Consider the following 16,577-nt stretch of genomic DNA (forward strand, 5'->3'; position numbering starts at 1 on the left):
CAAAACATAAAATAAAAGGCATTGTCATTTACAATGCCAATAGCTCAAACTTGTGTAAATGCGAGAACTATTGCATTGCAAATGCTTGTTTTCTGTGTCATGAGTGTGGTTTAATGTCCCCACTCATGTAAAGTTCTGCAACACCAGGTGAACAAGAGTACAGCGCCAAGATACCGAGCTCAGGGATGCATGTACTTTGTGTGTGATAAACGTGTTACATACTGATTCATTGTCTAAGCGAACCAGAGTAGCACAGGCCGGCATGTTCCATTTTGGAATCCCCTTGCCAGTACAGAACAGAAGATGGAGGGGAGGCTACTTTCCCAGACAGTGGAAGCATATTGCTGACATTCCTAAGAGTAGGGGGAGGGAACCCAGACAGTGAAGCAGGGAGAAAGGTGACTGATTTCCTTTTAGAAATTCGATTAGGTTCTTTTGAATGAGAGGACTGTTGATTAGTCTTCCTGACACTGTCATTTGGTGGATGGTAGTGGTGAAGGGTGGGACAGCAGTGCCTACGGTCAGATTCAGAAGGGTATTTTAGAAGGGGGTAGCCTGTTCGTGTCAAGTGGAACTGCTGATAGTCAGGTGCCGCTGTTGTGGGTGCACAAGCCTAGACACATTGATGCTGTAAGAAGCATCATTCCAGACAAAGGATGTGTTTGTAAGACAACCTGAGCAGGACAAATGAAAGGAGAACTGACCCCAAACTGGCTCTGAAAGGTGCAGACAGAGAATACACATCCCTGGACTGCCATCCTTGTATGAAAATAGGAGTTGTTGACCCACTTGTTTCAGTTCTAAGATCTCTCTGACAAAGGAGGGTGTGTTCCACACAGTGCACAGAGGACCACTGTGCAACCAGAGTTGGAGCCTGCCTAACAACCAGCTTCCAAGGTGAGGGGTATCACCTGGAGTCTGATCTGGAAGAAGGATTTTTCCTGTCCTGAAACAACTGGAAAGTACTGCCTGGAAGAAGGGGGAAGGAGAGTTATCCCTGCAGGAGGTGCAGACTACTGTACTAGAGCAAACAACAGTACTTGACCCAGGTGGTGTAGGCCTTGTCACAGCCCCTGCACTGTGTGCCCAACTACTCTGCACTGCCAAAGAAAGGGCCAACACTGGCCTGAGGTACAGCTTGAGTGCCTGAAGTAATCCTGTGGAGATTGCAGTGGCACTTGGTCATAAGTGCCTGAGTAGTCTGCACCACTGAAGAAGAAACCTGTGAAGCTGTGGTACTCACCAAGCGTGCACAATGTAGAGATTGTGGATATCCACAGGCTTCACAAGAAGGCAATATTATGCATGTTCAGCCCAGTGCTCCTCTTTGATAAAACGAAAAGTACTTATTACAATACTACATTACACTAAAGTATCAAATACCCGGGGTCTGGTCTTAAGGCTAATACTTCCAGGTAAGCCTGTCCCAATCTACCAAACTTCCATACGCTAGGGTATTATGTGGTTAATAGTGTATGTCTAGAACACTGACCAATCTCCTCCAATCATGTTAATGAACTCCTGAGAAGCCTGTAACCACTGAGACTCAAGTGCTGAAAGGATCGAACTTGCCCAGTTTGTAGAGCTACATTAGGATGTACCCCAGCCCCAAAGCTGTAGCCCAGTAGCCTCTGCTTGACCCACAGCCTGTCTAACACAATCGGACGTCAACCTAGCTTCATAATGGACAGCTTTGTGGTGCCAGCTGAACAAAATCATGTTCTTGTATGAACTGAATGGAGAGCCAGGCCATTCGAGAAGAAAAAGCTCAACAGTTAAGTCTCATTTGATCTTGAGATTACTGGAGTTGTCTTTTCTAAGTGATCTGGTGCTCAAAATTCCACCATGTGTGCTAAACTGCCTGATAGAAGGCGTTTCGTTAGTTGACTATTCTTTTTTGCTCTGCTAATTTTTGATGTGTGTACGTGTGTAGCTGCTCTGCCATACATTTGCTTTAACTGGGCTGCTCTTCCTGCCTTGGCACTAGTAATCCTCCCACACCTCCTCTGTGTCCATATACCAAACTACAGGAAGTTCTTTCTACTATGTGGTTGTCACATTTGGAATAAACACAGTCCGTCATTGATTGAACTATGTCCAGGTTTGCTTTTATGGAGAAGTTGATCTCTATCAGAATGTAATGGGTTGGTCCCAGGGTTTGCAATGTACTGGAAAAACATACAGAAAGGGTGCCAGGGTCTATGAAAAGAAGAGATCAGCAATGTGTGTTACATATGGCTTCTACATTACAAAGCTTGATACACTAGAATCTTCATCTCTCTCTCATTCTCTAACCTCTACTCAACATCTCCTCCCAGGCCAGCAAGGTAGGGCAGCTTCCCTGTTTAGGCTTTCCCAGTTTCACTCCCCTGACTTCTTTCCTTAAAATCACACATCTGTTTTTCTCTCTCCGTTTCACAACCTAAATCCTTTCCTTCCTCAGATGTACTATTGGCATTCTTGCAATACTCCCTTAATACCCATGCGAAGATAAACTGGGCTAGCAACACTCCTGGGAGGACTTCATGGTCCAAATTACAAGGCTTAATGAATATTGGGCATTCCCAATAGAATGGTCTGCTCCTGGTTTCCCCTTAGGCTTATTATTGCCTGGTGGTGCAATGTTTGATCCTCTGCCTTAACAGGCTGTACCCATTAATATTGTATTTTTTTTGGCTACTTAAGTGTCCTGAGATTTCTGTTGCTTCTTGGGGGGACTTCATATAACTATGGCTGATTAATTCACCTCCAGAGGATGGGCCTCTATCGCTCTATCGCTGAACTTCATATAGAGCCCCTGTTTTTTTTTAACCACACTTAGAGGCTGCCTTCTAGATCTCCTGGGTGTGGTATCTTACTTTATTTTGAAATCTCTGGAGTAGACAGGTGGCAGCAGTGGCTAAAACATGCAACTGTTACTTGAAACCCCGACACCAAGCTTTTTTTTTTTTTTTAATTTACCACAAAATATCATAACGATCCATGCCTTTTACATTTTGGCAACTCTGTCTACCTCAAGATGTCAGAGTATAATTTTGCCCGTTTTGAACACTCACAAAATACAGCCATATCTTGGAAAAAATAATTCTCACCCCATCCGAGTAGACTGCTGGTTAGACAAAGCGTGCAATTTAAAGCTGTCCGCATGGTGCGCCAGGCATGCAATGGAAGTGGCCCCAGATTTTTAAGCAGTACATTTTACAAAACAGGCTCTCTAGAGATTCTGCTAATGCAATACTACTTTTGACTTTTAACGATTAAGTGACAGAGATGGATTACAAAGTTGTGCTACTGTGGTCCAGAAGGCTATGGTTGGGTTTGCTTTAACATGACCGTGACAAGAGATTAAAGAAATAATGTTGTACTTAGTAAATACTCTAATAATAATTACTTTGTACGGCACTCAGCTGCCTTTATAGCTAGATATGTGCCATATAAACATTTGTTGTCAACATGTATTGGCAAAGTTAGTAGGTCTGGCTTATAAATTAATGTGGCTCTTCGTTGATGGTGTGTGTATAGAGCAGAGTATTGTAGATGGATGAGTGAATTCAAGAATGAGTCAAAATGTGGATAAATTAATGCACAGGTCCATGTACGCATGATGAGCGACGCAGTAACTAAATTCCACAATCAATGAAAAGGCACTCTTGTAAGCCAGACATACCGGTTTTGCTAATGTTATTTTTACCAGGAGACCTTTCTTGTAGTATTACCAAATGTCTGCCTCCCTTCAACAATGGTCACTGACTTGCTCTTATGTAACATTGTGATTTAATATTAAAGCCTGTGCTTCCTTTACACATCCGCCTGGCGCATTTTAAACATAAGGTGCTGTGTGTGTGGAACAATGTGAAGCACTGTGTACGAAATTTGCTTTCTAAACACAGTGCTTTTCAAGAATACCTCAAGTCCATGTACCTGCCCTTCCACCGAGGCCCATGCCTGACCGGTCAGCATGCTCGCCTGTCTGTTCACAATACCAGTGAGCATTCAGCTACTCTGGCACTAGTAATAAATGCCAGAGCCAAGTCTTCTTCCCGGTTGTGTTTCAGGCCCGCAGAGTTAAAAACTTCCAGGTCAGATCTCAAAGTCAAACAACCAGTTTACAATTTAAGTTATGTTGCCATGTTATGTTTCGTGCAGCAAATTTCGAGCACGTTTTCCTCATATGAAAACATTTCTGATGATCAATGAATAACATTGTACAGCAACAATTATCTAAGCAGCCATGTTGGCAGGAATAAACACCCTCCACTGAGCCCTACTGTAAAGGGCATTTCTAGAAACTGCACCTTGGTCTCCTCTTGAACCAGACTCCCAAGAGTCACAAGGACAGAAGATATGGAGTTTGCGGGAGGGGGGACAATAAATGGAACACAGAGATAGCCAATCATTTTAACTTTGCCCCATGGCGTATGTTCCCAAGAAGAAGCAAGTCATGAGGAAGAGTAGCTAAGCAACAGGGCAACTAGAGATCGCATAGAACAGCTTACATTGAAAAGAAGGCTAAGGCACTTGCATGGAGGCAAAAGCTCTGAAATTAATTTTTCTCATCTTCTCAGTACATCATGGTGCGCTAGCCTTTTTGCTGCTTGTTTGTTCATTTACTGGACCCCCTCCCTGCCCCGGCCTGTACTCTTCTCTTGCCTGCTCATTCTTCCCAATCACCATGTGTCAGGGCAAGCTTCATTCAATTTCAAGAAACTCTATAGCTTAAGTAATTAAGCATTTTACTGCAATCATTTTTATTGTGCAGATGTAGATTAAACAGAAGTAGTCCTGAGCATGGGTTGGAAAAGCCACTTGTTCAGTAGACTCAGCATGCGGCATATCCATTCAAGGAGTTCCATGATTTATATGTGTAATTCAAAGTGTGTTAATATCTACACTCCATGTAGCTACTGCCTCCTCTTACCCGGCTATAAAGCTCCATGTGATTGGACTTCGAAGCCAAGCTGACCAAGCTCATGCACTGCGTTCACTGAGCAAGGAAGCACTGCCAGTCTTAATGCAAGTTTGTTCCTCCTATCCCAGGATATGGTAGGTAGTCTGGGTGCCCCACTGGCACGAGGCCACATTGGACAGTGCTAAGCTGCTCTAATACTTAAAAGAAGACCGTTCAAACCTCTAGTTCATGGTTTCCCGAGCGTTGATGAAACCTTAGCACCAGCATCCAGGCAAAACGAATGACAAGCATGGTTGCTTGCACATGGAGAGAAAGTGGTGAGGGCAAGCACACCCGGCAACTGTGCTTTCACTGTCCCACCAGGGTCCCCATCTCTTATTGACAGAGCTGTTGAAGCTCAGTCACTGAAGGAGAAATCAGGGACCCAGGGGAGGGGATGGGATGTGGTCAGAGCTCAGAGAGAATATTTGGCTCGCAGAGGTTAAGCAGAAGGTCCCTGAACTCATATAGGACACACACAACTCACTGTGTAGGTTACTTTGCTCTGCTGGAGGACGCCTAACCGTAATGTTAGAAGTACGAGTAAAGAACAGCTACCCCCAATGCTTATGAGGCACTTTCCCACACATCCTGGTGGAATATGGGTCCCATGATAGCACCCAACAAAGACTAATGCCCAAACCCCCCTTAGCTATGCCAGGATTTCTTGAAAAGGCCTCATAAGTGCATGTGCTTTTATTTTATGGGATTCACTCAAATAGCTTTATTAATAAATAAACCATTGCTAAGTTGTAATAGTCTGCAGCCTTTGTTTAAACGAGTAACATTTTGCATGTATGACCATTATTTTCAAGGAGTGTGAACAAAAAGTCAATGGACGTTACTGAATTTGAGGTTCACAGAGGGCTGGTCGTGCAGCGCTACACCTTTGAGTGTCAGACAAGTGATCCAAGATAGTTTTGGTCTGGACCCCCCTTCTCTGACTTATTCCCCCTATTCGATACTGTCGGCCCCTTTAGCCCCTCCCCTTCTTTTCACCAAGTTTACGCATGTAGGGGAGATAGATACCTTGGCTATTTTAAAATCTCTTAAATCAGGGCCCCCTTCTGACCCTGCTCCTGCCAGGGTGTTAGCCGGTGTTGCTGAGATGATCTCTTTGGAGGTAAATAGAATTATAAATTTATCTCTACAGACCTCCACTGTTCCGAGCAGTTGGAAGCAGGCTAAACTCTTACCACTTCTGAAAAAACCCTCACTTGATCCCACTAAACTAACCAGCTATCGCCCCATTTCTCTTCTCCCAGCTATGACTAAAATCTGTGAGAAGGTGGCTTTCCGACAGCTGGAAGCTTTTGTGGAATCTTTTCGCCTTCTTCACCCTGCGCAGTCTGGGTTTAGGTCATCCTACAGTACCGAGACTGCGTTGGTAGAAGTGGCCGAAGCTATTCGGGACTGCCTTGACGCGGGCGGCAGAGCAGCTTTGGTTTTACTCGATCTCTCTGCCGCCTTCGATACGGTTCCCCATCGGCTACTTCTATCTCGCCTGTCAAACATCGGTATTGGTGGTCCTGCTTGGGATTTGATAAAATCTTTTCTGGAGGATCGGTCCCAGCAGGTATGGATGCCTCCCTTTTCCTCTACGGTGAGGAAGGGGTCTACGGGTGTCCCGCAGGGCCCTACCTTGAGCCCTTTGCTTTTTCACATTTACCTAACACCCATGATCTTTTTGGCAGAGGAGCTGGGTGCTAAAATAATTGCCTACGCGGATGACACGCAACTTCTCTTTACATGGAAGGATTCAGATCTGTCAACTGTGGCTGCGCAGAACTGTCTATCGGCAGTTTTTAGGTAGCTGGCTTCCGCCCAGTTGAAATGTAATGAAGATAAGTCCGAGGTTCTCTTGTATGGTCAATTTCCATCTAATTTCAGAGAATCCCTGTGGCCACCTGACTTTCCCCGTCCGATCTCGGAGGGTGTTCCTGTGAAAAATCTGGGGGTGTGGTTTGCAGAAGACCTTCGGTTTACCCACCAAATTAACAAACTGGTTGGATTGTGCTTCGGCATTCTTAAGTCCCTGAGAAGGTTCCTGCCGCTGCTGCCTCAGCCAGCTAAGGAAACTGTGGTTCTTGCCCTTATCCTTTCTCGCCTCGATAATGCAAATGCTTTGTATCTGGGGATTCCAAGATACTTACTTAATAAATTGCAGACTATACAGAATGCTGCTGCCAGACTTCTGTTTAACATCTCAGGTAGACTTAGCGTTAAAAAACAACTTTGTGATCTGCACTGGCTGCCGGTTTTCCAAAGAGTGCAATTTAAGGCTCTAACTTTGGCGCACAGAGCACTGCATAACGTTGGCCCTCTTTATATTCAAAAGCGGTTTGCCTTCTATGCCCCGAATAGAGTGCTGCGGTCCGCCTCCCTGCGACGGCTGTCGATCCCTCGCTTTCACAGGGCTCGTTTGGGTGGCCAGTCTCTTTCAGTAAAAACAGCCTTCGCTTGGAATGCTTTGCCTCTAAAGCTTCGAGTCATTCAAGATCTCAGGCTTTTCAATAAACAATTGAAAACTTTTCTATTTCCAGATTCGCTCTAAATTGCCTTCCCACGGAGTTCTCCCTCAGCTTTCGCGCCAGGACACTCTCGAGTATTAGTGCGCGCTATAAGTATAGTATAACATAACAGATATGCAGACCAATAGCTGTAAGTGAATCCATAAACATTCTTCTTGTGAGTTTAAATTTCATTTTCCCAGCACTACCAAGACACCCTACCTTTTCACTTTGATTACGCTAGCTAGTCTCTTTTTGACCCCTCTGCTTCTTTGACGTACCTGAGAGCTACACGGTATTTTTGACCCAATTTCTCAATTTCTGCCATGACACAGTCCGTGATACAGGGGACACCTGCAAAAACAGTCATGAACTTAAACATATATACATTTTAAAACATATAATTTTATGAACACATTAAAAAGGCAAGAATCACTTACCAACTATGGTAAGAGAATAATCTTTTGTACTAAATCAGACTCACACTTGGCATAAAGACAGTCCATCATTGATTGAACTATGTCCAGTTTTGCTTTGATGGAGAAGTTGATGAAGTTGGTGTCTACCAGGATGTAATAGGGTGGTCCCAGGTTTGTGTTGTACTGGAAAAACAGACAGGACGGGTGCTGGGGGCTGTGAAAGAAGAGATCAGCAATATGTGTTACATATGGCTTAATATAAATCAAAGAGCAAGAAAACGCAGATAATTCACACCGGTCCACCATTGTGGTGATGAGTCAGTCATTTGAAACTTAGGTTTCCAGTGCCGCAGGTCATTTTTTTTTTAACCTATTAAAGATATGTTATGTGGTATCAGCTTATTGATTAGGGAACGGTACAGCACATTTTTGTTCTCATGGGATCTTTGCCATATGAATATTTCCTAGCTAAATTTTGAAAACCATAACTGTGCCCATTTTATATCCTTGTACTTCTAGAGGTGGGTGGAGATGCTTCAAGTTCTTTCACAATTCCTACAACTCAAGGCCCACAGTAAGGTTCACTTATCCAAGCTGTGGCAAAGCAACTAATATGTATTACCCTCCTGATTGACTGGAGGGACCCGAAGCAGCAATTTAAAAATCAAGTAGTATTACCCTCCTGATTGGCTGGAGGGGCCCGTAGCAGCAATTTAAAAATCAAGTTTCAGGGCCACTGAAAACAAGCGAACGGTACGGTAGTGTGAACAGGCTCGCCCATTGATTCTGCAATGACTGTGTTGAAAAAAGGGAAGCATTCAGAAATACCTTGATAAAGCGTTGCTGTTAGAAAAAGTCTTCATTTTCATATTTCTTTTGTTTCGCCCCCACATCTCCCAATTTCAAGTGCATTTACATTTCTTGTGGAAAAACAAATAAACAAGCTACCCGAGCTTTGGTGTGCCTTTCAAAATGATCTTAGTGGCAGATGGTAAGCCAATTTCAAACATATGGCTAGTTGCATGGCTGAGCAACATTTTTAAGGAAGCCTCTTCTGGAATGTACAGGAGCTTAACAGTCGAATAGCAAAAAAAATACGCCAATTGCTTTTCTAAAAGCCACCACCAAAAGCCTAAAACAGAGAGCTATTATAATTGCTAATTAAACTCACATCAGCAGCATCCCTCATTAACCCTTCATTTATAGTTTGAACTCCAAGGCTCTGTACTCATCACCATCAGAAAAGGTTGCAGCGAGCGGGTGCTTGGCAAAGGAGCTGCGGGAAGCATATGAACAGTGAAGACTGAAGAACCTGCCTGTGGCAGTGTATGAAGATATGCAGAGCAAGAAGGATTGTAGGTGTGTTTAATGGGCAGCAAAGCGATCATCAGTACCGAGGAATGTAAAATCCAAACTTGCACGTTTTATTACTAGACAGTCCCAATGAACTAATGATTTTTTTCAATTTGTACAATTTTCAGAGTGTACACTTCCCAAGGGACACTCACATCTCTCTTTCTTTGATGGCACTGGGATCTTCTTTCTTTTTTGTAACAGTTTTTGCTCGATCCTTTTCTTTGCTAAGACAGAAAAATCCACGTTAATTATTATACTCTTACATAATAGTAATATCTCACCCCAACCACACAAGTCTTGCAAGATTTCTCATCATTGTACAAACTTCCATATATCATAAAATACTGAGGTCATTATGGTAATTTCAGATATTAACTGCTAGTTTATGGCATACATGACAAATCGGTTACTAGAGCTGTACTACCGTTATTGCCTTTTTTATTTTTAATGATGTGATCCAAGTCATTTGCAGCAAGGACATACGTTAATATAAAATTTCTTTAATTTTATATACATCCCTGTGGAGCACTCAGCCATGGGCTGAATATAAGAAGAGAAGTTGTCACTTGTATGAACTGAAAAGAAATAGATACAATACTCACATTCTCTGGTCTTTCAGGCTAATCATGCGTTTCATGGTTGCATATTTTTTAGTTTTCTTCTGTTTCCCCTGGGAATAGAAACGACATCTGTCAACTCCAACCACCACCACCTATCACATGAGAGGCCTGAGTTCTAGTCAATGGGGTCCTGAATGATAAGGGACATACATTTGAGGTTAATTAGCAACAGCCATGCCTTTTCTTAGGGATACTCTTGGGAAATGATGATTTCGAAGTACTCTCCTGCATGGATACATTTCTTAACCACTAGTACACCAGGGCCATCAATACTACTGCCCTAAAATGCTATATGTCAGAGCCCCCTACATAGGCCAACCGTCGGGATTGAGGTCTTGGGCCAAGTATCACTTCTGAACTTGACACTCAGGGTTGCCTGGTCAGAGTGGTCCAAGGCTATCTTGGGGGGGGTGTTTTGGGGTGGGAACAGAGGGGGAGAAAGGTAGGAGGTGTGGAAACAGGGGAGAGAACATAAGTACACAACTCAAAATATGCACAGCAGAAACAGCAATAAATCATTGTCCAGCCAAATACTCACTTTTATGAACAAGCACTGGCAAAGTCAATAGGTCTCGCCTATACAAGAGCTATTGGCCTTGCCAACATGTTTTAGCAATGTTGTACACCAGAGTGGCTGCTGTTCAGCATGGCTAAAAGTTAATAGGGTAAAGGAGAGTGGTGTGAGGTAGAGTGTTGTGTTATGAAGTGGCATACAGCAGAGTTGAGTGGCGTGAACAGGAGTGTCATGGAGTAGCGTACAGTGTTGTGGGGTGTTGTGGAGGGAGTGGAGTGTCGTAGAGTGGAAGGGAGAAGAGTGGAGCACAGTTTTAGTTGAGTAGAGTGTTGTAGAGCGGAGTGACTGTCGTGGAGTGGTGCAGAGCGGAGAGGAGTAGAGGGTGTTGGGTAGATTGCATTAGAGTGCAGCAGAGTGGCGTACAACGGAGTAGATTGTCAGAGTGAAGTGGCATAGAGTGGAGTAGTAGGTCATAGAATAGAGTGGGGCAAAGTGGGATGGAGTGGAATAGAGGGAGTTCCTTAGAGCGGAGTAGGGTTGTAGAATAGCACAGAGGGGAGCAGAGTGCAGTGGCATAGAGTGGAGTAGAGTGGAGTAGAGTAGAGTGTCAGTGGAGCCGAGTTTAATGGAGTAGGGTCCCATAGAATGGAGTATCATGGAGTGGAGTGTCAGAGTGGAATGTAGAAGAGTGGCCTGGAGTGAAGTGGCATAAAGTACAGTGGTGCAGAGTAGATTGGCATAGAGTGCTATTGGCTTTGAGTAAAGTGGTTTAGAGTGCATGGGCATAGATACATTAACGTAGAGTACAGCAGTGCAGAGGAGATTGCAGTGGAAGAGAGTGCAATGTTGTAGAATGGAGTGGTACAGAGTGGAGTAGAGTCACGAAGAGTGAGGTGGCGTGGAGTGGTGCAGGTGTAGCGGTGTAGAGTTGAGTGGTGCAGAGTAGAGTGCAGTCATGCAGAGTAGAGTGTCAGAGTGCAAGGTCATCGAGTGGTGCAGAGTAAAACAGAGAAGAGTAGACTGCAGTGGGGTAGACTGACTAAGCTTGCAGTGGCGCGGAGTCCAGTGGCATAGAGTAGAATGTTGTAGAGTATAGTAGTATAAAGTGCAGTAGTGCAAAGTAGTTGGCATAGGTGCAGTTGCGTAGGGTGCACTGATTTTGAGTAAAGAGGTTTTGAGTTAATTGGCATAGAAGGCAGTGGCATAGAGTAGATTGTTTCTGAGTAGAGTGAAGTGGTGTGGAGTGGTGCAAAGTGGAGTGGTGTAGAGTAATAGCGCAGAGTGGTGTAGAGTAATAGCGCAGAGTGCAGTGTTGTGGAGAGGCATAGACTAGAGTGGCGTTGGGTGTCAGAGTGCAGTGGTGCACAGTAGAGTGGCGCGGAGTAGAGTGCAGTGGCAAAGAGTGGTGGAGAGTGAAGTAGATTGCAGTGCTGTAGAGTATAGTGAAGAGTATAGTGGCATACAAGTGCAGTGGTGCAGAATAGACTGGTATTGAGTTCAGTGGTTTTGAGTCAAGTGGTGTACTTGAGCATTGGTGTAGAACGCAGTGGCATATAGTGCAGCAGTATAAAGTGGAGTGGAGTTGATTCGTGCAGGGGTCGAATAGAGTGGCGTAGACTTCAGTGGCGCCGAATAGAGTGCTGCAGAGAGTAGTGACAGTACATTGGTGCAGAGTGGAATAAAGTGACGTAGAGGTCAATGGTGTAGAGTGATGTCACGTGCAGTGGTACAGAGTAGAATGTTATAGAGTATAGTGACGTAAAGTGCAGTGGTGCAATGTAGCTGACATAGGTACAGTGGTGTATGGTGCAATGGTTTTGAGTAAAGTCGAGTCGAGTGAACAGGCGTAGAGTGCAATGGTTAAGAGTAGATTAGCGTAGCATAGAGTGCAGTGGTGTAGAGTAGTGTGGAGTGGCATATAGTGTTTCAGTGTAGAGTGAGATGGAGTAGAGTGGTGCAGGGTAGAGTGCAGTAGTGTAGAGACGTCGAGTAGAGAGGCACAGAGTTGACTGTAGTGGTGTGGAGTGGCAGAGTGTAGTGGTGCAGGGTAAAGTGTAGTGGTAGACAGTAGTGGCATAGAGTGCAGAGTGGAGAGATTGTAGTGGTGCATAGTAGAGTGCACTGGCGTAGAGTGGTGCAGACTAGATTAGAGTGGCATAGAGTGAAGCGGCGTAAAGTGCAGTGTCAGAGTGCAGTGGTTCACAGTAGATTAGAGTGGCGTAGAGTGCAGAAGAGTGGTGTAAAGTGGCGCAGAGTTGAGTGAGTGCAGTGGAGTAGAGTGGCGTAGAGTGCAGTGGTGTAGAGTATAGAGACACAGTGCAGTGGTGTAGAGTGTACTGATTTTGAATAAAGTGGCGCAGAGTGCAGTGGTATGGAGTGGCGCAGAGTGCAATACAGTGGTGTAGACTGCAGCGACGGTAGATTGCTTCAGACTAAAGTGCAGTGGTATAGATGAGTTTCGTAGAGTACAGTGGTGCAGAGTAGATTGGAGTGGCGTAGAGTTCAGTGGCATGGAGTGGCATAAAGTAGAGTGGCAGAGAGTGTAGTGTTGCAGAGTATATTTTTGTAGAGTGCAGTGGTGTATAAGTAGAATGACGGAGTACATTAGCAGTGCTGCGGCGCAGCGTAGAGTGGCATAGACTGCAGTGGCGCAGAGTAGAGGGTCGTAAGGAGCAGGGAGTAGAATAGAGTGGCGTAGAGTGCAGTGACGCAGAGTATATTAGAGTGCTATAGAGTATAGTGGAGTGGAGTGATTTGGCGCAGACAAGTTTGACATAGGGTGCATTGATTGAGTAAAGTGGTGCAGAGTGCACTGGCGTAGACTGCAGTGGCATAGCGTGCATTGATGAAGAGTAGAGTGGCATAGAGTACAGTGACGCGGAGTGGTGTAGAGTGCAGTGGTACATAATGACGTGTGGGGTAGAGTGTATTGGCAAAGAGTAGAGTTGGGTGGTGTAGAGTAGAGAGACAAAATGGAGTGGTGCAGAGAAAAGTGCAGTGACGCAGTGTGGAGTTGTGTAGTGTAGTGTGGTGCAGAGTAGAGTGCTGTAGTGTGGTGCAGAGTGGAGTAACGTTCGAGTATGCATGGTATGATAAGGTACTGCCATTACAGACACCACATCTTTAATTGAAATGACCATTACATATGCATTCACATACAATTTTACTGAAAAAAGTATACAGCGCAAAAACGATAGTGTGGAAATGTCATTACCCAATGTATTGATTTAATCGGCAGCACATTAATTTACAGATAAACACACAGAAATGCACCACCAAAATAACGAAGAAAACAGAAGTGTGAGTCTTGTCTTTATTTTCTTGTTCCTTCTACCTTTTGCATGGCATTGGAGTGCAGTTGTCCTACAGCGGGGACAAACCACCAATCAGAGTGGCTCAAGGGCCTAATGGCCCTCCTCCGATTCCCTTGGTGGCGAGATTCCACTTGGGTACTTATTATTGCAGCATACAATCGCCCACATTGTGGATGACAGAGTTTAGTTTTTGTGCTTAACTATCTATAATATCAATGATGCACGTCACTGTGGGGATCCGATTTGAAACTGCACCGCAACGTCCTTTCTAGGCTGAGATCCTTCTAGGTTTAGATTTGCCCAAAAGAAGTCCATCCTATGGACGAAACGCGTTGGCTGTCTTTACTGCATACATGTGAAACTTTACACAAAATAAAGTGAAAACAAGGGAATATAAAGACAAGAATCACACCTCTGTTTTTTTGGTGGTGCATCCCTACGCGTTTCTTTATTTTTTTTAGTGAAGTTTTATATAGTGCTTACTAGATCCGAAGGATCAGAGCGCTTTAAATGAGCACCAGTTACGTTACATACGGACACATTTGTTTTTGTTAGGCACGGAGAGATTAAGTGAATTGCCCAGAATCACAGATTGCTTAGCATCCCTGTCAGGACTCGAACCAGGTTTCCCAGCTCAGAGGTCGACCGCCCTAGCCGTTAGGCCACATTCTCTCTCTTTAATTGTAATTTATACCATTTTTTGTTTTATGTGCCCTGGCAGCGGGTGCTTGTAGAGGGTGCTATCTTCATGGACTGCTGCCATTGCTTCTACTAGTAACAGTTCATTTACAGACATTTAAAATTTGATGTGTGCTAGAGAAAAAAAATCTGTATAGCCTTCTGCAGACCCCACTTGCCAGCATTATTATCACATAAATCCTCTCTCAATGGCTCAATCATAAACTTTATTCGATTTGGCAAGCAAATCATAAAAGCATATAAATTAGATTCAATATAAAATGTGCCATGAAGTAAAAATATATAATTTAGGTAAAATACTGAAGATCATTAAAAGGTTACTAAATTCGATAAAACCATGGGGAATATAAACAAAGATAAGAAGCAAAATCGTAACTTAACAGGATTATTCAAATAAAACATGTCTTGGCAAATCGGTCACAGCCTCAACAGAATCCCATTTCCCTCCTGCAACAAAGATAATAAATAAATCCTCTCACTTTGAAGTCAGAGAAAGAAAAATGAACACCATGTTCCCTGGGAGACACTGCCTGACATTTGACCTCTGTCTTTGAATGCACAGCAAATGTGACAAGTTAAGATCAAGGTTTAAAGGTCTGTTTACAGAAAGCAAGTTCCTGGAAGACTATAGTAAACAAAGTTTGGGTAATGGGAGGGTCAAACTCGAGCTGGACAGCCTAAAGCAAATAAAGCCAGCAAATAGAAAATGTGAGTTACAAACCAAAAAGCCAAATGGTAAGCAATGGGCGGAATGCATTCTTAAGTTAACATTCTGAATATCCCCAAGAAGTATTTAGCAAACCAGACAGGAGCCTAAAAAGGAGAAGCATTTTATTTCCTTCTGCTAACCACACAAAGTAAAAATATGACAAATGTAGGAAGCTGACTTTTTATGTAGTGGGCCATTGTAAGGGCACACCATGCAAAAGGTCCAGACAACCCTTATTGGTTTAAAGGGCTTACTTGAATAATGCCATGTGCTCTATTTGTGGTAGTGTGGTCAGGCAGCTTGGCTTATGTTAAGCATTTGTTGTACACACAGAGTCGATAAATGGTAGAAGAAATCCGGGACCAATTTAGAACAAGCATTGGCATAGCCAATAGGTCTCGCTTTTGGGACCTTATAAAAATTTAGTTATGCAGCACAATATCCTTGGTGCTACAACATCAACTGTTGCATGGCTAAACACTTATAAGGTCCCAAAGGCGAGACCTATTGGCTATGCCAATGCTTGTTTTATATAGCGCTTGCCTCCCCTCAGGAGGTGTTAAAGCACTCTACGGATGGGCAGCAGCTACTCTTTGGAGGCCAGAGTTACTCTGTAGTGTTAGCTGTAACTGTTGCAGTTAGTCAGCGTTAATGGAGATGGTTTATGGATTACGTGCCTGCGATGTCTAGTGTGGAGGAGGTTTGTTACTACTGGTGGGTACTGACGGAGATGCTTCAATGGATAAGCATAGCACACTCGCGTTTCTGCACGATTCGCCTTTCACAAAGTTTGACTAGAGAAGTGACTGTGTGGTAGTACACAAGAAAGCACATAACATAACACAGTATATTTCCATGGTTGACCAGTTAAACTAAGTAGAAGCATTCCAAACAACATGGCAGTGAGGAAAAGGTAAAACCTGTGAAATATAGCCAGTATCCTGGAGTCCAATTGGCTCAGTGGGGTGTAACCTACACGGCGTATTACGTCATTCAAGCAATGTTAAACTTATCTTCATTGATGGACTAGTGCTGAAATGATATTGGTGCCCACTGACAATTGCATTGGTGGACTGGTAGGTTAGTGGAAATGCTTTTTTCACACTGGTCGGTAGGTGTAAATGTCGGTGCAATGCTGCAGTGCAATACTGCATAGTTCTCTATCTAGCCCTTAAGGTCTGCCTGTATGGAACCAATTTCTGCTAGAACACTGCTCCCCTGCCATGGCACATGGAAGCGTTTCTCGTAATTTAGCCTTCGTCGCATTAAACACATATTTCCACATTAGCAGCCTTCCTCAGTAGGAACGTAGGGAGTGTTTTAAGAGCTTCGCCCTCGTGAAAACTCAAAACTAATTTCCCCAATAGCAGTGCAAGCCTTCCCCTTTACAACCACCTCACAGGACTTTTGATAATGACATAATTCCACACTCTAGCGCCTCACTCCTACTGGAATGCGTTTCTGTTCCAAGCACATTCCCGAGAGTAC

General features: G+C 43.9%; 1 protein-coding gene across 1 annotated transcript in view; it reads right to left on the reverse strand.

The window, feature by feature from the left end:
- The window catches only part of FCF1 (FCF1 rRNA-processing protein), a 113,074-nt gene that overhangs the window by 24,379 nt on the left and 72,118 nt on the right, over positions 1-16,577 (reverse strand). The window contains exons 2-5 of the mRNA XM_085626759.1: positions 9,836-9,903; positions 9,386-9,457; positions 7,943-8,091; positions 7,740-7,812 (exon numbers count right to left, since the gene is read on the reverse strand). Of these exons, the coding sequence (XP_085482885.1) occupies positions 7,740-7,812; positions 7,943-8,091; positions 9,386-9,457; positions 9,836-9,903 (362 nt within the window). The remainder of the gene's footprint in view (positions 1-7,739; positions 7,813-7,942; positions 8,092-9,385; positions 9,458-9,835; positions 9,904-16,577) is intronic.

The sequence above is a fragment of the Triturus cristatus genome, chromosome 9, assembly GCF_964204655.1.
Source record: "Triturus cristatus chromosome 9, aTriCri1.1, whole genome shotgun sequence".
NCBI lineage: Eukaryota > Metazoa > Chordata > Amphibia > Caudata > Salamandridae > Triturus > Triturus cristatus.